A 15,835-nucleotide genomic window follows, 5' to 3' on the forward strand; every position below is an offset into this window, starting at 1 on the left:
AGGAGCAGCAAAAAGAATTGTTCTATTTATGTTTGCAGACTGCTAAATCACGTTTACCCGGATACTGGCATCTCCTCCAAGGCTAGAGGTAGTAAACCCTTTTGTAAGGATACCTTTGACCTAGAGTTACCCTATTGGATCTTTCAAAAAAGGAAACACACTCCCTTCTCACCAGTATCGGTATTGTTAATCTATCAACTCACTTTGTATTGGTGTACTATATACTGTAATACAGCGCGAGTTGGTGGATACTGATGCACTTCCTCTGCCTTTTACAAATCTGGTAAACCCATTTGAACGCATCACAGAATCGTCTTGCCTGGCACATTACACTCTCCATCATTGCTTTCCAGATGGAAATTGCTTGCTTCTAACGGGGCAGCTGGTTAAAAATGCTATCTGAGAGCAAGTACATTAACTCAAACAAAACCGGGAGGTTCTTTTCAATTAAAGAACTATATGGTCATTGGCCAAACATACCCCATCCCTTGGAGGTCTACCTTCCTACAGGGGAGTGTTATCGCTCTTAAGATACTCTACTTCAGCCCCACATGAATCGGAAGAGCAATCAATCAACTTCAGAGAGCACTATCATAGGAGGTTTAGCTTTAGCTACATTCAAGCACAAACAGCAAAAATAGAGTTCTTGCAGCTCCTTTCAGAGTGAATGGAGTGGCTCTTAAAAGAGCCTTTGGGTTTGTTTCAAGCTTTCTAGTAAGAAGACCGCTTTAAGCCCTCTCACCACGTATACGCCGAGCTAGCTGGATGTCCTTAGGCATAATGGTGACTCGCTTAGCGTGAATGGCGCACAGGTTGGTGTCTTCAAAGAGCCCCACCAGGTAAGCTTCACTCGCCTCCTGCAGGGCCATAACAGCCGAGCTCTGGAAGCGCAAATCAGTTTTAAAATCCTGGGCGATTTCACGCACCAGGCGCTGGAAGGGCAGCTTGCGGATGAGCAGCTCGGTAGATTTCTGGTAGCGGCGAATTTCTCGCAAGGCAACTGTGCCTGGGCGATAACGATGCGGCTTTTTCACACCCCCAGTAGCAGGAGCGCTCTTCCGAGCAGCTTTAGTAGCCAACTGCTTACGGGGGGCTTTTCCACCAGTGGACTTACGGGCTGTCTGCTTGGTCCTAGCCATTCTCACCAACCACTACTTCGCCTCAAATACTGTTTAAAAAGAAATAAGACCTCGCAGTTTTTTACTGGGTGTATTTATAGGCAGATTCTACTTTCTGATTGGCTGATGGGGAGGAGCCGTATGTCATTGGATATTTTAAAAATATGAAAAGCCCGCGCTGCAATAGAACTGTAGCTATCTTCCAACCTTGCCACTCGCTAGGTACTCATTGTTTTGCGAAACGGATTTCGGGGCTTGTCTGAAATTCACTTTCTTTAAACCGCATCAGCATAGGTGGGTTATTTATATTTCTCTTTCTCAAATATCACATTGCAACATCATTCCTTATTCCTGTGCATGTAAGCATAATTACCAGGTCTCCTGACTACTCTTGCAAAATATTCATCATACACAAGATACACTGCTGCTGTAGAAACTAGCCAGATCTACATTGATAGATGCTAATTCTCCAGCTGAAGGATTTCTTACTGCAGAAAGTGTTCTGAATGTATTGTACTTTACACTGATTATTTGTGTACACTACAATTTAGATCCAAACATCAATAAGCAGAGCTAAATTAAGCTTTTGCAGGGTCCTCTCTGCCCTTACAATTATCATTTAGCATTTTTATTTTTTCAGCCCAACGCTGATTGTATTTTTTTAAAACTTGTGATGAATGAATTTGAGAACACACCATCCCTTAACTTTTTTTTATGTCAATTAGTATTGTTTTAAAAGTAATTTCAGATTAATATATTTTTGATTGGGCATTATTACTGTGGATTGGAATGTGTCCAATAGGTGGAAATACTTGTTTTCATTAGGTGGTGGTACAAATATCCTTCAATCTTTTCCCTTTCAGACACAGGGGCACTTTGCCTTCACAAAGAAGTTCTTTCCTTTCCTCCTGCTTTAAACTTTAATCACAAAGATAAAATAGTGCAGTCATTCTTCAATGGTAATCACTTGCAAAACTTAGGTAGCAAAAGGCAATAGTTTTTCTTCCCACATTTTTCTCCTAATGTGTCTTTGCTATCAAGATTCTCCTTGGATTTATATATGGTCTGAAACAGCGGGCAGGTGGGACACAAACCAAGAGATACCAGTCTCCCTTTCTCTCTCTGCCTCTCCGACAACACATTTTTGAGAAGTTTTACAGTCAACAAGCTGTTTCACTGCACAAGCCTGATTTATTCCATGAGCACTGTCATCTTGCAGCTGAAAAGGGAGTTTCTTCTGTTTAAAAACTAGTGTGTGTTGTATTGAAAACAGATTTTGTGGGTTTATAGAGTTGACTCCCCTTAAGCTTACTTTTGTAAATTGGTATTTCCCTGCCTTCTATTACTATGGCTATATTTTTACTTTAGGTATGAAGGAATATGAGAAATATACAGAGAGGAGTGACCATGCAACAGGAACAATTACTGACAATATTTTAAAATGGTTTGCAAGTGTGATTCTCAATATTGAGGAAAAAGTCCCCTGAAAGCCCACATTTGAAAAAGGTGTATGTTGATTTTAAGGTCATGTTGTTCCCCATGACTTTTTTACTCAAATAAAAATAAAGGGTTAGAATGATCCATATTTACTGACTCATAATATTAAAATACAAAGAAAATTGCTATTGGTAGATGTAGTCTTTATTTTCTATGTTTTGTCAGTTTAAAGCTGAACAAAGGCTAATGATTTATAACAACAACATGGAAAATGAAAATCCAATGATGAAAATTGGGGAAAATGTATAAATAGGTATGTATATTCTTAAATAACTTTGACTGGAGTAAAACTAATGAATATGTCATAGGGACATGCACAGAAAAGTTAATGTCCAAATCAGAGAACATCCAATCAGAGACTGAAATGACCATAAGAAAAGAATTGCTGCCTGGGATCCAGGAACTCATTAACTTTGGCCCCTCAATGTTTCATCTTATATAGTGGTTTGTAGCTTTCATAAATATATGACCAGAAACTATACATTACAATAATTCTGCAAATTTATTAAATGGAAAAATGTGTAAGTTTAAATTAGGCGGAATTGTGGCTCAGCTTCCCACCTTACACAGTGGTTTAGTTTAGTGTACTAAATCCTCCTATTGGTGACCTCTTAAAGCTGTCCAAAATGGTTGAAAGGTGGCAGCAAGTTAATTTAAACAAAGTTTTTGAAAGAAAGAAAGAAAGAAAGAACTAAAAGAGTGAGAGAAACTATTTTTCCCACAAGAAGTCCTATGACACCTTATAGACTAACAGATATGTTGGAGCATAAGCTTTCGTGGGCAAAGACCCGCTTCATCAGATGTTAGAAGAGATTTCCCAACAAACCTTCTCAACTGAGTGTGGCCACACACAAAAGCCAATCCTAAGAGCCCTCCATCAGATGATAAAGCAGGTCTTTGCCCATGAAAGCTTATGCTCCTAAATATCTGTTAGTCTATAAGGAGCCACAGGACTTCTTGTTTTTGAAGATACAGACTAACTCAGCTACCCCTCTGATATTTTTCCCACTTTACTCCATTCCTTTAATGAACCTTCAACTTACACATTTCCTAATTAAGTCCCCAATTAGAAGAATACATACCCTATTATCCAGACAATATTATCAATCTGTGCTTTCTAGGGTGTGAAAGCAATGACACAGCAGCTCTTCTTAGGGGAAGGCTCATCTTTTCTTTGTTTAAAAAAAGAAACACCTACCAAACAAACTAGCAGCCATGTAGTGCTTTGTACACTTGGTATATGATTGCTGGTTTGTTTTGTTAGAATACAAACTAACACTGCCACTTGTCTGTTACTTTCTTTTGGAAGCTGCTGTTGATCACCATGTCTTGCAAGCCCCCACACCCAACTTTCATTTGTGCCAGGAAAACCCAAATATTCTGTATTTAAAACAAACCCCGCTTTCAAAAAGACATAAATCTCTCTGCAAATACTTCTGTCAGCAAAAAGTAAGTGTAAAATCTGCATTATGCATGTCAGTAAAAATATTCATGTACTAACAGTCCCACTTCTCCAAGAATAGTAGCTGCTCACAGCTCAGTTGTGAACTCTACTGACCGGGTGTCATAGTAGTAATAAATATGGAAATACAGTAATCAATCACTATCTCTACTGCCAAGCCTCACAGAACTCACTTCATCTCAGGGATGTGAGAGCTATGGCATAGCAGCTTGTATTGTATTGGCTTGAGTGGTGCCTCAGCAGTCCTTTGTCATTTCTTTGATACATAAGCTCAGATAAGAGTGAATGGGAAGTTAATCTTTTTTCTCTCCCCCCACACCCTCCAATTTTCTACAGGTAGCAAAACTAAATATTTTAGTGAATTTGGAAAAACTGTGCTGGGCACAAACTGATTGTCATTGCTGCTGCCTGTTACCACTAAGGGTCTTTTTAATACATTCATTCTATATTTTATGGTTCCCCTGGTTGTGGTCCAGAGACATATATGGGTTGCTTCACTACATTTCAAACAAGCTAAATCAAATCACAGGAAATAATTATTCCCTTAATTCTGATCACAATAATTTTGCAAGACTATATGGGTTATATTTTATATTCATTTTACAGATTAAAATGACAGATTACCCTCCTTTGCCATTTCTACTTTGCACAAATGCCTCTCCCTGCTCTGATTCAGGATTACAGCCAATTACCTAAAGCAAATTCCTGGCAGCATTTCCCAGATTAACCTTTATTTTGATGATTTATTGTGGACTCTTTCTTCTTGGTCCTGCTTCCCCATGCCTTTAAAGTTCCATAGATAGATATCCTCACAGCTTTATATATCTATAAAGCATACCTCTGTGGCTATGGCTACCCTAGTGAGTTTTGCCAACAAAACTCACCACACGTCTACACAAAAGGCATTTTGTCCACAGTATGTTGACAAAAGTCAGCAATTCCTTCTACCTCTCTCAGATGAGGAAGAGCGCCTTTTGTCGACAGGTTCTGTTGCGGGGGGGGAAACACCCATGTACAGGCTCTGGGGGGCCTTCTCTCCACAGGTCAATGGACAGCCCTGACTACAGTGTTCTGGGTTACTGATTTGTCAAGAGAGCAGCTGGGCTGTCCGGCCATGCTTTCAGCAGAGTGGAGCACTTCTTCGATTGGCTTTGGTGTGTGGCCACACTCAATTGAGAGAAGGTTTGTTGGGAAGTCACTGTGACCCATCGCTGTAGTGTAACTGTAGCCTCAGGATAAACAATGAAATCTCCCCTTTGCCTTATATCTCATTACAAGGTTTCAAATAGCTTTGTGTGGCATTACATGAGAGAAACTACAGTATTTTCCATACAGTAGTGTTTTTAGGAGGTAAACGTGTGGTTAAGGGAACCATTCTAAAAGCTCAGTTACGTTCGTTATTTGAAATCAGTTTGCATTGTTAATTGAAAGAATTTCTTTCTACCCTCATTTGGAGAAAACCCTAGAAAGAAAAAGAAGTCATTGTATCTTTGATCTTGTTAGTGATGCAATTTATTATTTGCATAAACAAAAGTTCCTCTCTTCCAAGGTTTTTCCAGCCTCACATATAGGTTTTATTGACTCCTGTTTAACCCATTAGTTTTTCCAAAGGAAATTCTACTGGCTGCAAAATGAGGTGATTTGGTTGCAGTTATTGTGCAAAGGACAGAGAGTGAGAGCACAACGTGTACAAGGGGAAACTCTTGGATGATCTGAAAGGTAGCTGCCTCACTCTCTTTCAGCAAAAACAAGGACTCCAGGGGTACCTTAAAGACTAACAGCTTTATTAGGACATAAGCTTTCCTAAGTTGCAATTCGCATAATCAGAGGCATGAACTGAAAGAATCAGAAGACAGAGATACAAAGATGGGAATTTCAATTAGCGCGGGTGTAAATCAGGGTTGATTTCCCCACTTCCAACAGTGATAATAATGTGATCAGAAGAAACGACTGTAGAGAGAGAAATAAAGCTATTGGACGGTTTGAAAACCCCGCGCTGTACAACGATTGGCTAGACAACAAAAATACCTTTCCCTCTTAAAGCAGATTCCAGTTGGCTCAGGATTTTCAGCTTCCATGCAAGGAAAGGGATAAAGGGAGTGGGGGTGCCGATATGATTGTTGCTGTGTTCAGCAGAAATTACCTTCCAGGAGATATTTTGTTTTGTTTTCAGTGGGAATTCTCGGCTATTGGGAGTTATTTTTAAAATCTACAGAATAGAAGCAAAGGAAGGAGGTAAGAAGAGGAGAGAGCAACTTATATTGCTACATCAGTATACTTATTAGCAAAATTAATTACTAGTTAGTATTTGAATGCACCTTTTTCCCAATGTTAATGTTAATATGTCGTTTTAAAAATAGACTACGTGTAAAGTTACAATGAACTTTTTTCTAGGTTCTCAAAATATTAGGAGGTAATTGTCCTGCTTTCCCCAGCTCGACTGTGTAAGTTCTACTAACAGCGATCTACAGAAAGAAAGGAAGAAAAAACAGCGTTTTTGCCTTCCCCTATCTTTGGAGAGTTATATGAGTTTCCATGCGCTTAAAAGTGGTTTAACTCTCTGCAGCCAATAGCAATTCGGATCTAACTCTGATCAATAGCGAGACAAAATGTGCCGAGCTGACTTGTCAAGTCCAATAGGAATGCAGGAAAGAGCTTCAGTATTTGCATAAGGTTTGATAAAAGAGAGTCAGAGAGCAAACGTCTCTTTTATCTTTTGTTAAGCATAGAGTTGAGATTCAGAGACAGTGTGTTAAGCAGGAGTTGGAAAATGCCTGAGCCTGTAAAATCTGCTCCAGTTCCGAAGAAGGGGTCTAAGAAAGCCGTGACGAAAACCCAGAAGAAAGGGGATAAGAAACGCAGAAAATCAAGGAAGGAAAGTTATTCTGTCTACGTGTATAAAGTTCTGAAACAAGTTCACCCAGATACTGGTATTTCTTCTAAGGCTATGGGTATAATGAACTCCTTTGTAAATGACATCTTTGAACGTATTGCTGGGGAAGCCTCTCGTTTGGCACACTACAACAAGCGCTCGACTATAACTTCCCGAGAAATCCAGACTGCAGTACGCTTGCTACTGCCTGGGGAGCTGGCCAAACATGCTGTTTCTGAGGGTACTAAGGCTGTTACCAAGTACACTAGTTCAAAGTAACGTTCTGAGTAAACTACCTAAGTTTATAATCCAAAGGCTCTTTTAAGAGCCAACCACCTTTTCATCAAAAGAGCATTGTGTCACTAACAATCAACTACACAACAGTATATGGTCTGTAATGAATAAAATAATTTTACATAAGTACTTTCAAACTTTATTTTGATTCTTCCCAAACTTGCTTACAGAGAACCAAGATTCTTAACTATCGGAATAACAAGCAGTGCTATGGCACCTTAGAGACTTACAAACTTATTAGGTAATGAGTTTTAGTCACTAAAACCCACTTTTTAAAATCTGGAGTTGTGGGCTTACCCCACAAAAGCTCATGACCTAATAAACTAGTTAGCCTCTAAAAAGGTGCCACAGGACTGCTTGTTTGTGAAGCTACTGACTAATGGCTACCCCCTGTGGCTTTTTACTAATAGTTTTTCTATTGTTATAATTCAGGTGAAAGGGTTCTTGCCTATTTTTGTAAAAACAATGAAAACCTTACATAAGTGAAGTGGCAATCTGATTCAGTGGTATTCAGGCAACATTTTAACACTACCTTAGGTTCATTATACATTTTTTTTTTTTTTACTTTTCTGGGATCTCACTGGGTTTTTAAAACTTTGTTGTTTGTCTTCTAATCTCATTCCTCTATAACATTGCCTTCTTGTAAACTTTTTAATGTTTGAGTAAAACAATGTTAACTTCTTATATCAATACATTTAAAAATATTCTAATGCTTTTGGACCCTTCTCTGAAAGGAAGAAAGATATAAGACACTTATAATAAAAAAATAATTATTTTATGTGTGCAATGAATCCTGTGATTTAGATGTTCTCCTTTATTTTCCTGGAGCTGTGTTCCTGCTTCATATTTTGAAGAAGAGAGCGTCTGTAATATGAAGATATGCAGATGGAAACAAAAAAAAGCAGTCAAGTAGCACTTTAAAGACTAACAAAATAATTTATAGGTGATGAGTTTTCGTGGGACAGACCCACGTCCGACCACAGCTTCACCAGAACAGACTCAATATTTCTGTGCCTTAAATATTAAGGCACAGATACATTTAAGGCACAGAAATATTGAGTCTGTTCTGGCATGTCTATGGTCTGAAGAAGGGGGTCTGTCCCACAAAAGCTCACCTAATAAATTATTTTGTTAGTCTTTAAAATGCTACTTGACTGCTTTTTTTGGTTTGATAGTATATAGACTAGCATGGCTTTCTCTCTGTTAATATACAATGGGATAGTCAGATACCTGAGCCACTTGCATTTAAAGACAAATGTGCCCAAACAAAAAAGAAATAAGATATGATAGATGTGCAATAGCGAGGTGGAAATTTGTCAGTGAACCCTTGAAAATCAATTTAAATGGTAAAGAAGAAAATTCATTATGTACGGGGTGGGTTTTTCAAATTTTCATATAGTCCAATGACCTTAGGCTTCTTCCCAAAGGCCAATGAGGAAAGACAGTTTATATATACAGTTTATAGCAGTCTTGGATCCTGAGGTTTCCAAGTATTCACATATTCTAGATAACAGAGAGGTATACCTAGCAATGCATAACACTAAAGAGAAACAAGATTAGATATTAAAAAATAAACAAAAAATGTACGTAGAGTACTTGATTTATCAACAACAGTAATATTGTACACTGTAAACTTCTACTGTGTTTTTGGTATTTATTTGTATTTACTTTCACTATACTGTACTTATAGAAAAGGTAATTAAATTTACTCACGGTCAAAATGCTGCTTATTTGAGAGTTCTAGATAATAGAATGCTAGATATGAAAGAGTTTACTGTACGTCACAACCTCAGCAGACTTCAGCCAGCCCCTCCTTGGAGAATTTTCACAGACAGCCCTGGCTCTCTGGTCAGTCTGCTGTATAGGAAGCCAGTACAAATGGAGGGGCAGGATTTAATGCTGCAATGTTCACACTTTTACTTTGCAAAGTAGTCTGTCCTAACAAGCCGTGTAGGAGTCTCCCCAGTTCATGATCATGGCAAGCGAGTCCTTGTTCATTGTTGCCGTTGATTTTTGACACATCTTACAGTGGCTACTGCTTTTTTCTTGCAACACGGACAGATCAAATCCGGCAGGTGTTCTGAGGACAGAAGCATGGGCTGATGATTGTGCAGACCCTGACATGCATCCTCTTCAATGAACATTGTGCGTTTCAGAAGTTTGCCCATGACACTGTCATGAAATACAACACACTCCACCCCAGGGAAGCTCACAAATGGTATTACTTTCACCACTTCAAGATGGAGATGTACAACAAGGTAAAGGCCGTATCTACAGAACAGGTGAGAAGCCATGGAAGAGAGACATGGATATTAGTTGAGTCCTGGGCTGTCTCTGCATATGTGCTGAGAACAGGACAGAGCAATTCAAGTGGAGAGGGATAGTTTGGTCCTTTGAGCATTGGCCAGGGTTGTGAGTTCAGTCCTTGTGGGGGATCTGTTTAGCGATCTGGGGCAAATAAATTAAAAAAATATCTTGGGGGATGGAGATAGGTCCTGCTGTGAGTACAGGGCACTGGACTCTATGAACTCTGAAGGTCCCTTCCACCTCTATGAAATAGGTATATCTCTGCATAAAAGAAGCTGGAGATACCTAGGGGAGAGGCAGTAAATGGACATGCTCAGAAACCATCCAGAATATTTCTGTTCAGGACAAGCTGTGTTACAGGTTCCACCTACCATAGAAAAGCTGTGCCAAGAAATGGAGCTCGAAGGGAAGGGAATATGAATATGGTGAAGCACCTCTGGGATTTCAGCAGCTAGTAATGTAGAACCAAGAGATGTCTGCTGTGAGCAATGCATTTCGATACCCACGTCTCTCTATGGGCTATAGATTCCTGTTTGAAAGTCAGAGATGGACGGGCCATGTGCTGTTAAGAGCATTTAGAAGCTTCTCAGCAAAACGCTCCCAGTGTTTGGAGAGGAATGGGGAGTAAGATGTTGTATAAAAGTATGCATAATAAAGTTGAAAATGTTTGTGCAGGGATTAAATATATGTTCACTAATTAGCACTAAACTGTGTGCTGGTTCTGAGGCTGACTGGTTGCTGTTAAGGTGCTATTCTCTTGCAGGGGGCTTTGGGAATGCTGTGGTGGTTGCATAACATTTGCCAAGAGCCTGAGTAGAAGGCTGCAAAATACATGGATGAGGAAGGGATGAAAATGCTTGGCTCCTGTACTGTGCCAACACCAAACACAGAGGTGGGGAGAAACCACCAACTGAGACTGGGTATGTGACATCCAGTGAAAGTAGGACAGTTATGATCGCCTTTTATCAGTGTAAAGTTCAAGAACAAGTGAGATAGAGCAGAATGCTTGGATAACTTGAGATCACAGGACTCTATCAGGAGAATATATGAGCTGCCACAATGGATAAGCAAGTGACCATGTAGTCTAGTAACTTCCTTCCACAACAGCACAAACCAGTAGTCTGTCTACTCAAATAATCCTGCCTCCTCTAACACTAGACCAGACTAGTCACCCATTTAATCTGATACAGTCCTACCTGCCAGTCCTGACTGGATGAACAGTTTGTCTAGTTCACGATTCTGCCCTCACTGAGACTGGATTAGACCAATGGTGCGATATTTAGTCCAGAATTCCGGATGCCACACCACTGGATCTGAACACACTGGTCCATGTAGTCCAATATAATTATTTATATATCACTATATTGGACCTTTAGCAGGGGTGGGCAAAATATGGCCTGTGCGTCACATCCAGTCCTCCAAACATTTTGTTCTTACCTGTCATGAGTCTAGAGCCCAGGGCTGGAGGAAAATGTCCTGTGGTACAGCGTGACACTCAGCCAACCTGCTGCAGAGCCAGCTACGCCTCTTCTACAAGCACTGGCAGCCAGTAGGAAGCATGTGTCCCCCATAAGAGCTATGAAAGTGGTGCTGGAGGCAGGTCCTTTCCATGCTCCAACCCGCTGCACCAGGTTAGCACTCCTTCCCCAATTTGGCACCCCCTCCTTCACCTCTGCCCCAGGTCAGAACTTCCTCCTGCATCCAAACCCTCTCCCAGACCCCACACCCCCTTCATTAATACAATAGAAAAGAGTGGCCTGTGACCACTTACCAAAACTCTTGGTGTGTGTCCCTTGCAAAAATCATCACCCATCCCTGACCAGTGTTACCTCTAAGTTGTGTGCTTGTATGGATGCTCAGGGGAGTGTCACATGCCTCCCACTAGATAAGCAGAGCACCCACAGCAAGGTTTTTTGTTTCTATTGGTAGTGCACATTTCCAAATGCCACAGTGCATGTAAAATTTATTCTGCACATGGATGGAAAAAATCTGCTCACAGATGAAAAAGATTAGAGGGACCATTGACCCTGACCTACAGCCACCTACTCTGGTATTCTGCTGCGACACGATCCCCTCATCGCAGATCTGCTTAATATCACTGGGGGGAAGTGAATCACTCTGCTATTAACAACTGGACTGAGCTATGGATTAGTTCTGAAAGAATTTATTGCAACTCTAAAGCTCACCCATAAAACTGACCTAAGAACTTTATTTATGTCTGTATGTGTCATAATCTTTTAACCAATATTTTCTCTTTTCTTTTTAAATAAATCTTAGTTTAGTTAACAAGACCTGGCTATAAGCGTGTATTTGAATAAGATCTGAAATACTTATTAACATAGTGCATAAAGTGTCTGATCCTTTGGGACTGGTAGAACATCTTACATGATGAACGAGATTCAGTAAGCCCCCATTTTTTCCAGAATCCATGGCCATCTGCTCAAAGAGAACCTCGATGATTGATAGAGGTATCAAGGAGGTTCTTAGATGGAACAAAGACTATGTAGTTGGCACTTTAAGATATAAAGCGCAGTACCATAAGACATCATCATGAACCCCCAGCCAGAAAAATCTGCGTCAGATTCTCACCTGAGTTTTCTCCATCCTCAGGTGTCCACCAAAAAGGTGGAATGGGAGCAAGGCTCAGTATTGCCCTCTGGTGTTTCTGGGCTGGAGTACCTCTTGATCCTGAGTATGACTCAGTATAGGAAGTCCTTCTTAATAATGAAATTTGGCCCTGGACCTTGAGTTTTCCCTGTTATGGGTTCCCAAGCTATCTTAGCCACCTGCATTCTAGTATTCGCATTTCCAAACAATTTTTTAAAAGAGAAGGGAACTCTAAAAGACATGTATTTCCTATAAAGTGAATGTTGTTGACTAGAAATTGCAGAAGAGCCAATATGACACAGATGTATCAAACTCTTTTTTACAGACTCTTTCTCTGTATGTGTTCGTGCCAGCTGGACGTGTATAAATGGATACACATGTCTATCAGCATGTAGGTGCTGGAGCCAGTTTCTACTGATTTAATTGTATAGAGTTACAGATGCATTTCTGTGGTTCTGCGCTGTGGATCTGTAGTTGGTTTTAATGGCTGTATTGCAGCTGTGATATGTATGCTGCTAGTTCCTCACATTAAAATTACAGTAACGTTAGTGGGGGAGAGGGAAAAAACATGGAGCTTGTTACAATAAATGGGAAGAAGGGAGGGAAAGGCTCATGAAAACCTTTGATTTTTTTTTTATTCGACTATTTTGTTGCCAGCTCTAGTAACAAATAAAACCTGAACGCTGCATGATACAACTGTCCAAACAAAGGGGAGTCTGAGCCTTGCAGTGAAAGTCAGTACATGAGCCAAGGTTGTGGAAAAAAGCAATGGAGAGAGGGCAGATAGAAGCAGGGTGGACACATGCATATAGATTGGCTCTCACAGGCTAGGTCTACACTTGCCGCCTTCTTCGAAAGGGGCATGGTAATTAGGGTGATGGGCGATTGCTGATGAAGGGCTGCCATGTATATGGAGCACTTCATTAGGCTAATTCTCCCCCGGGGATCCCTTGGGAGGTAAAGGCACTTTGAAGTTGCCACGGGGGTGTGTCGGGGGGGGGGGAGAATTAGCCTAATGATGTGCTGCATATGCATCACAGAACCTCATTAGTAATCTCCCATCAGCCTGATTACCATGCCACCTTCAAAGAAGGGGGCAAATGTAGATGTAGTCCATGTGAAATATACTCTTTCTCTCGGCAGGGGGATAGCTCAGTGGTGTGAGCACTAGCCTGGTTAAATCTAGAATTGTGAGTTCAGTTATTGAAGGGGGGGGGGGGCTTCAAAGTTCTGGGGCAGTTAGATTAAAAAAAAAACTGTTAGGGATGGCCATAGGTCCTGTTGTGGGGACACAGGAGTGTACTTGATGACCTCTTGCGGTCCCTTCCAGCTCTGTATAATTAAGGAGAGAGAATTTCCCTTGTACGGATGCAGTGTAAAGGTACTTTAGACTAGGATAGCAAGAGGAATATGCTATCAGTGTCAAATGCGTTTATGAAGCTAAAGAGATCACACACTAGAAGTTATCATTTAGGTAGAAATAAAGAAATGTCTTCCTACCCAGAACAGTTTCATAGTGACGAAGAACGGTGCATAGCCCAGCCCTGTACGCATTACGAAACACCAGAATTAAGGTTACTTGTACAACCTTTGTGCAGTGCTATTGTGCATGTTTGTTATGATACAGACTCAAAAGTATTGCTGTGGGGTCATTTTTCTTCCCCACATTGCATAGATTCCCTCTAAACTCCCAAGGGAAGTCCTGTGTTCCTCATCTCTTGCTGTCTTCCAGGGAAGAGGAGATGCTGTTCTGGGATGTGCTTTGGTACAAAATTCACACCTGCAATAGGCCTGTGCTACGCAGCAGGGTCACATTAGATGATCTGACTGTCTCTTCTGGCTTTAAAGACTCCAAAGCTGTGCAAAACTGTGGCATACTGAGCAGCCTCTGATGTTTTCATGTGCAGCCTGCTTGATCCCCAGAACACTGAGTGAGTGGGGAGTAACAGAGGAGGAGGAGGAGCTCCCACAGGCAAAGGGGCAGGCCAGGGCTAGGACATTAGCCTTTCAGGGCAGTAGTGGGTGTGGCAGTGACATCACAAGAACCTTTTGCAGCACCTCAGCTTATTGGTTAAAGAAGGTTGGAAAGTGATGACCTCACACAGAGGCCATGAGAACCTCCAGTTAGGACAGGATGCAGGGCAGGGCAGTCTGAGAAACACCCGTGGCTTTCCTGCAAGGAGCCTCCTGCTTGAGGTTTGCACTTCTCACCTCAGCCTTTGTCACTTACAGTCAGTGAGGACACTGGGGTTTTGTCTTTTCGTGGTTTCCCCTTTCCCTTCTTCCCTCCCTCCACCCCGGCTACTTTGAAGTCCCCTTATTCCTATGAAAAGATAGGAATAAGGAGACTTCGAAGTAGCCAGGCTCCTTTTGAAAAGGAGCCCCATCTGGATGAGCCACATGGCAGCCAGCCATGTCAATTTCGAAGTGCTGCGGCAGCCCGCATGCTAATAAGGCGCCGAATATGTATTTCAGCACTTCATTAGTAAACTTCGAAATGGCCATTTGCATTTGCTCTCTGGCCTTTGTGGTGCAAATTCCTCACAAAGAGATGGGACAGGAAGACAGCTCCAAAAATGATCCCAACCCACTGGTCACCTGAACCATCCCTGGGTCACCTGTGGGAACCCACAGCTGCCTACCCCTCAGTGCTAATTGGCTTAGCCAGGAGTGGGGGGTGGTGACAGGGAGGAGACTCAAGGACTTTGTTGTTCTATTTTGAGGCCCTGCAAAAAAGCCAGAATCAATTGTCTACTTGGGGAATTCTTCTGCTTCTCCCTATTGATTTTCTTTTTTGTTGGTCTGGAGCTGATCTGAGATCACTTTATTCTGACTGTTCAGCACGTGGGACTCTAGACTGATAGCTCATTTGGAAGTCAGGACTTCTGGGTCCTGTTCCCAATGCTGCCCGGATTCGCTGTTGGATGTCAGACAAGGCCCTTCACTTTCCTCAGCTGGTTTGTTCTTGCTCAGGTAGGAGTAAAAACCCTCTTCTCCCTGCCATAGGGCTGGCAGAGTTGGGCAGCTATGATGGTCCAAGTGAGAGTGTCACTAGGGGCAATGTATAATAGGAGGTGTCCTATCATGTTGAATAATTACAGATGATGAGGCTGGGCAGGAGAACCCTGTGTTCCAACCTTCCATTCTGCAGCTTTCCATATTAACCCAACAACCAGCGCACACGGAAGCAGGAGATTCGTCTTTTGGCCACTATATGGTGAAGCAGCCTCACACTGTCCCATTCTCCAGTTATTTGGAATTTTGGCTGATCTAAGCTGGTTGTGGTCCCAGTTCGATGGGAGAAATGTTCTTCTGCAATATACTAGAGGAAAGAGTCAATTTTATTAGTGTTTTATTATTTTAAATCATTAAGAAGAGCAAGTCCTTAGCCCAGGCTGAAGCATCTTACCAGTGCCCTTTCTTGTGTGCAATGAAACAATGTAATCATTTGTGACAAACAGGAGACACTTTTGTTTTGTAAAAGAAAATATTTTTGCAAAGAATTTCCTTCAGATCAATTCATGATTTCAGAAAACAAACTTCTTCAATGTCCATGGGATTTCCCAACAGAAACCTGTTTCCTTTAAAATGTTCCCACCATCTCAATTCCTGACCTCTTTCCCTGCCTCCAAAGATGGGGTGAGGTTGTTGTCTGTTGGCTAAAGTAAAAGTGAGAAC

General features: G+C 41.3%; 2 protein-coding genes across 2 annotated transcripts; one reads left to right on the forward strand and one right to left on the reverse strand.

The window, feature by feature from the left end:
* Positions 1-728: 728 nt before the first annotated feature.
* On the reverse strand, positions 729-1,139 carry LOC142007327 (histone H3). The gene has a single exon (XM_074983939.1). The coding sequence runs from the start codon at positions 1,137-1,139 to the stop codon at positions 729-731; it is 411 nt and encodes a 136-aa protein (XP_074840040.1).
* Positions 1,140-6,847: 5,708 nt separating this feature from the next.
* LOC142007328 (histone H2B 5-like) lies at positions 6,848-7,228 on the forward strand. Its single transcript, XM_074983941.1, has one exon. The coding sequence runs from the start codon at positions 6,848-6,850 to the stop codon at positions 7,226-7,228; it is 381 nt and encodes a 126-aa protein (XP_074840042.1).
* The last annotated feature ends 8,607 nt before the right edge of the window (positions 7,229-15,835 follow it).

The sequence above is a fragment of the Carettochelys insculpta genome, chromosome 1 (genome assembly GCF_033958435.1).
Source record: "Carettochelys insculpta isolate YL-2023 chromosome 1, ASM3395843v1, whole genome shotgun sequence".
Classification (NCBI taxonomy): Eukaryota; Metazoa; Chordata; order Testudines; family Carettochelyidae; genus Carettochelys; species Carettochelys insculpta.

Coding starts and splice junctions, on each gene's coding strand:
- LOC142007327 (XM_074983939.1), bottom strand. CDS start 1,139: ATGGCTAGGACCAAGCAGACAGCCCGTAAGTCCACTGGTGGAAAAGCC.
- LOC142007328 (XM_074983941.1), top strand. CDS start 6,848: ATGCCTGAGCCTGTAAAATCTGCTCCAGTTCCGAAGAAGGGGTCTAAG.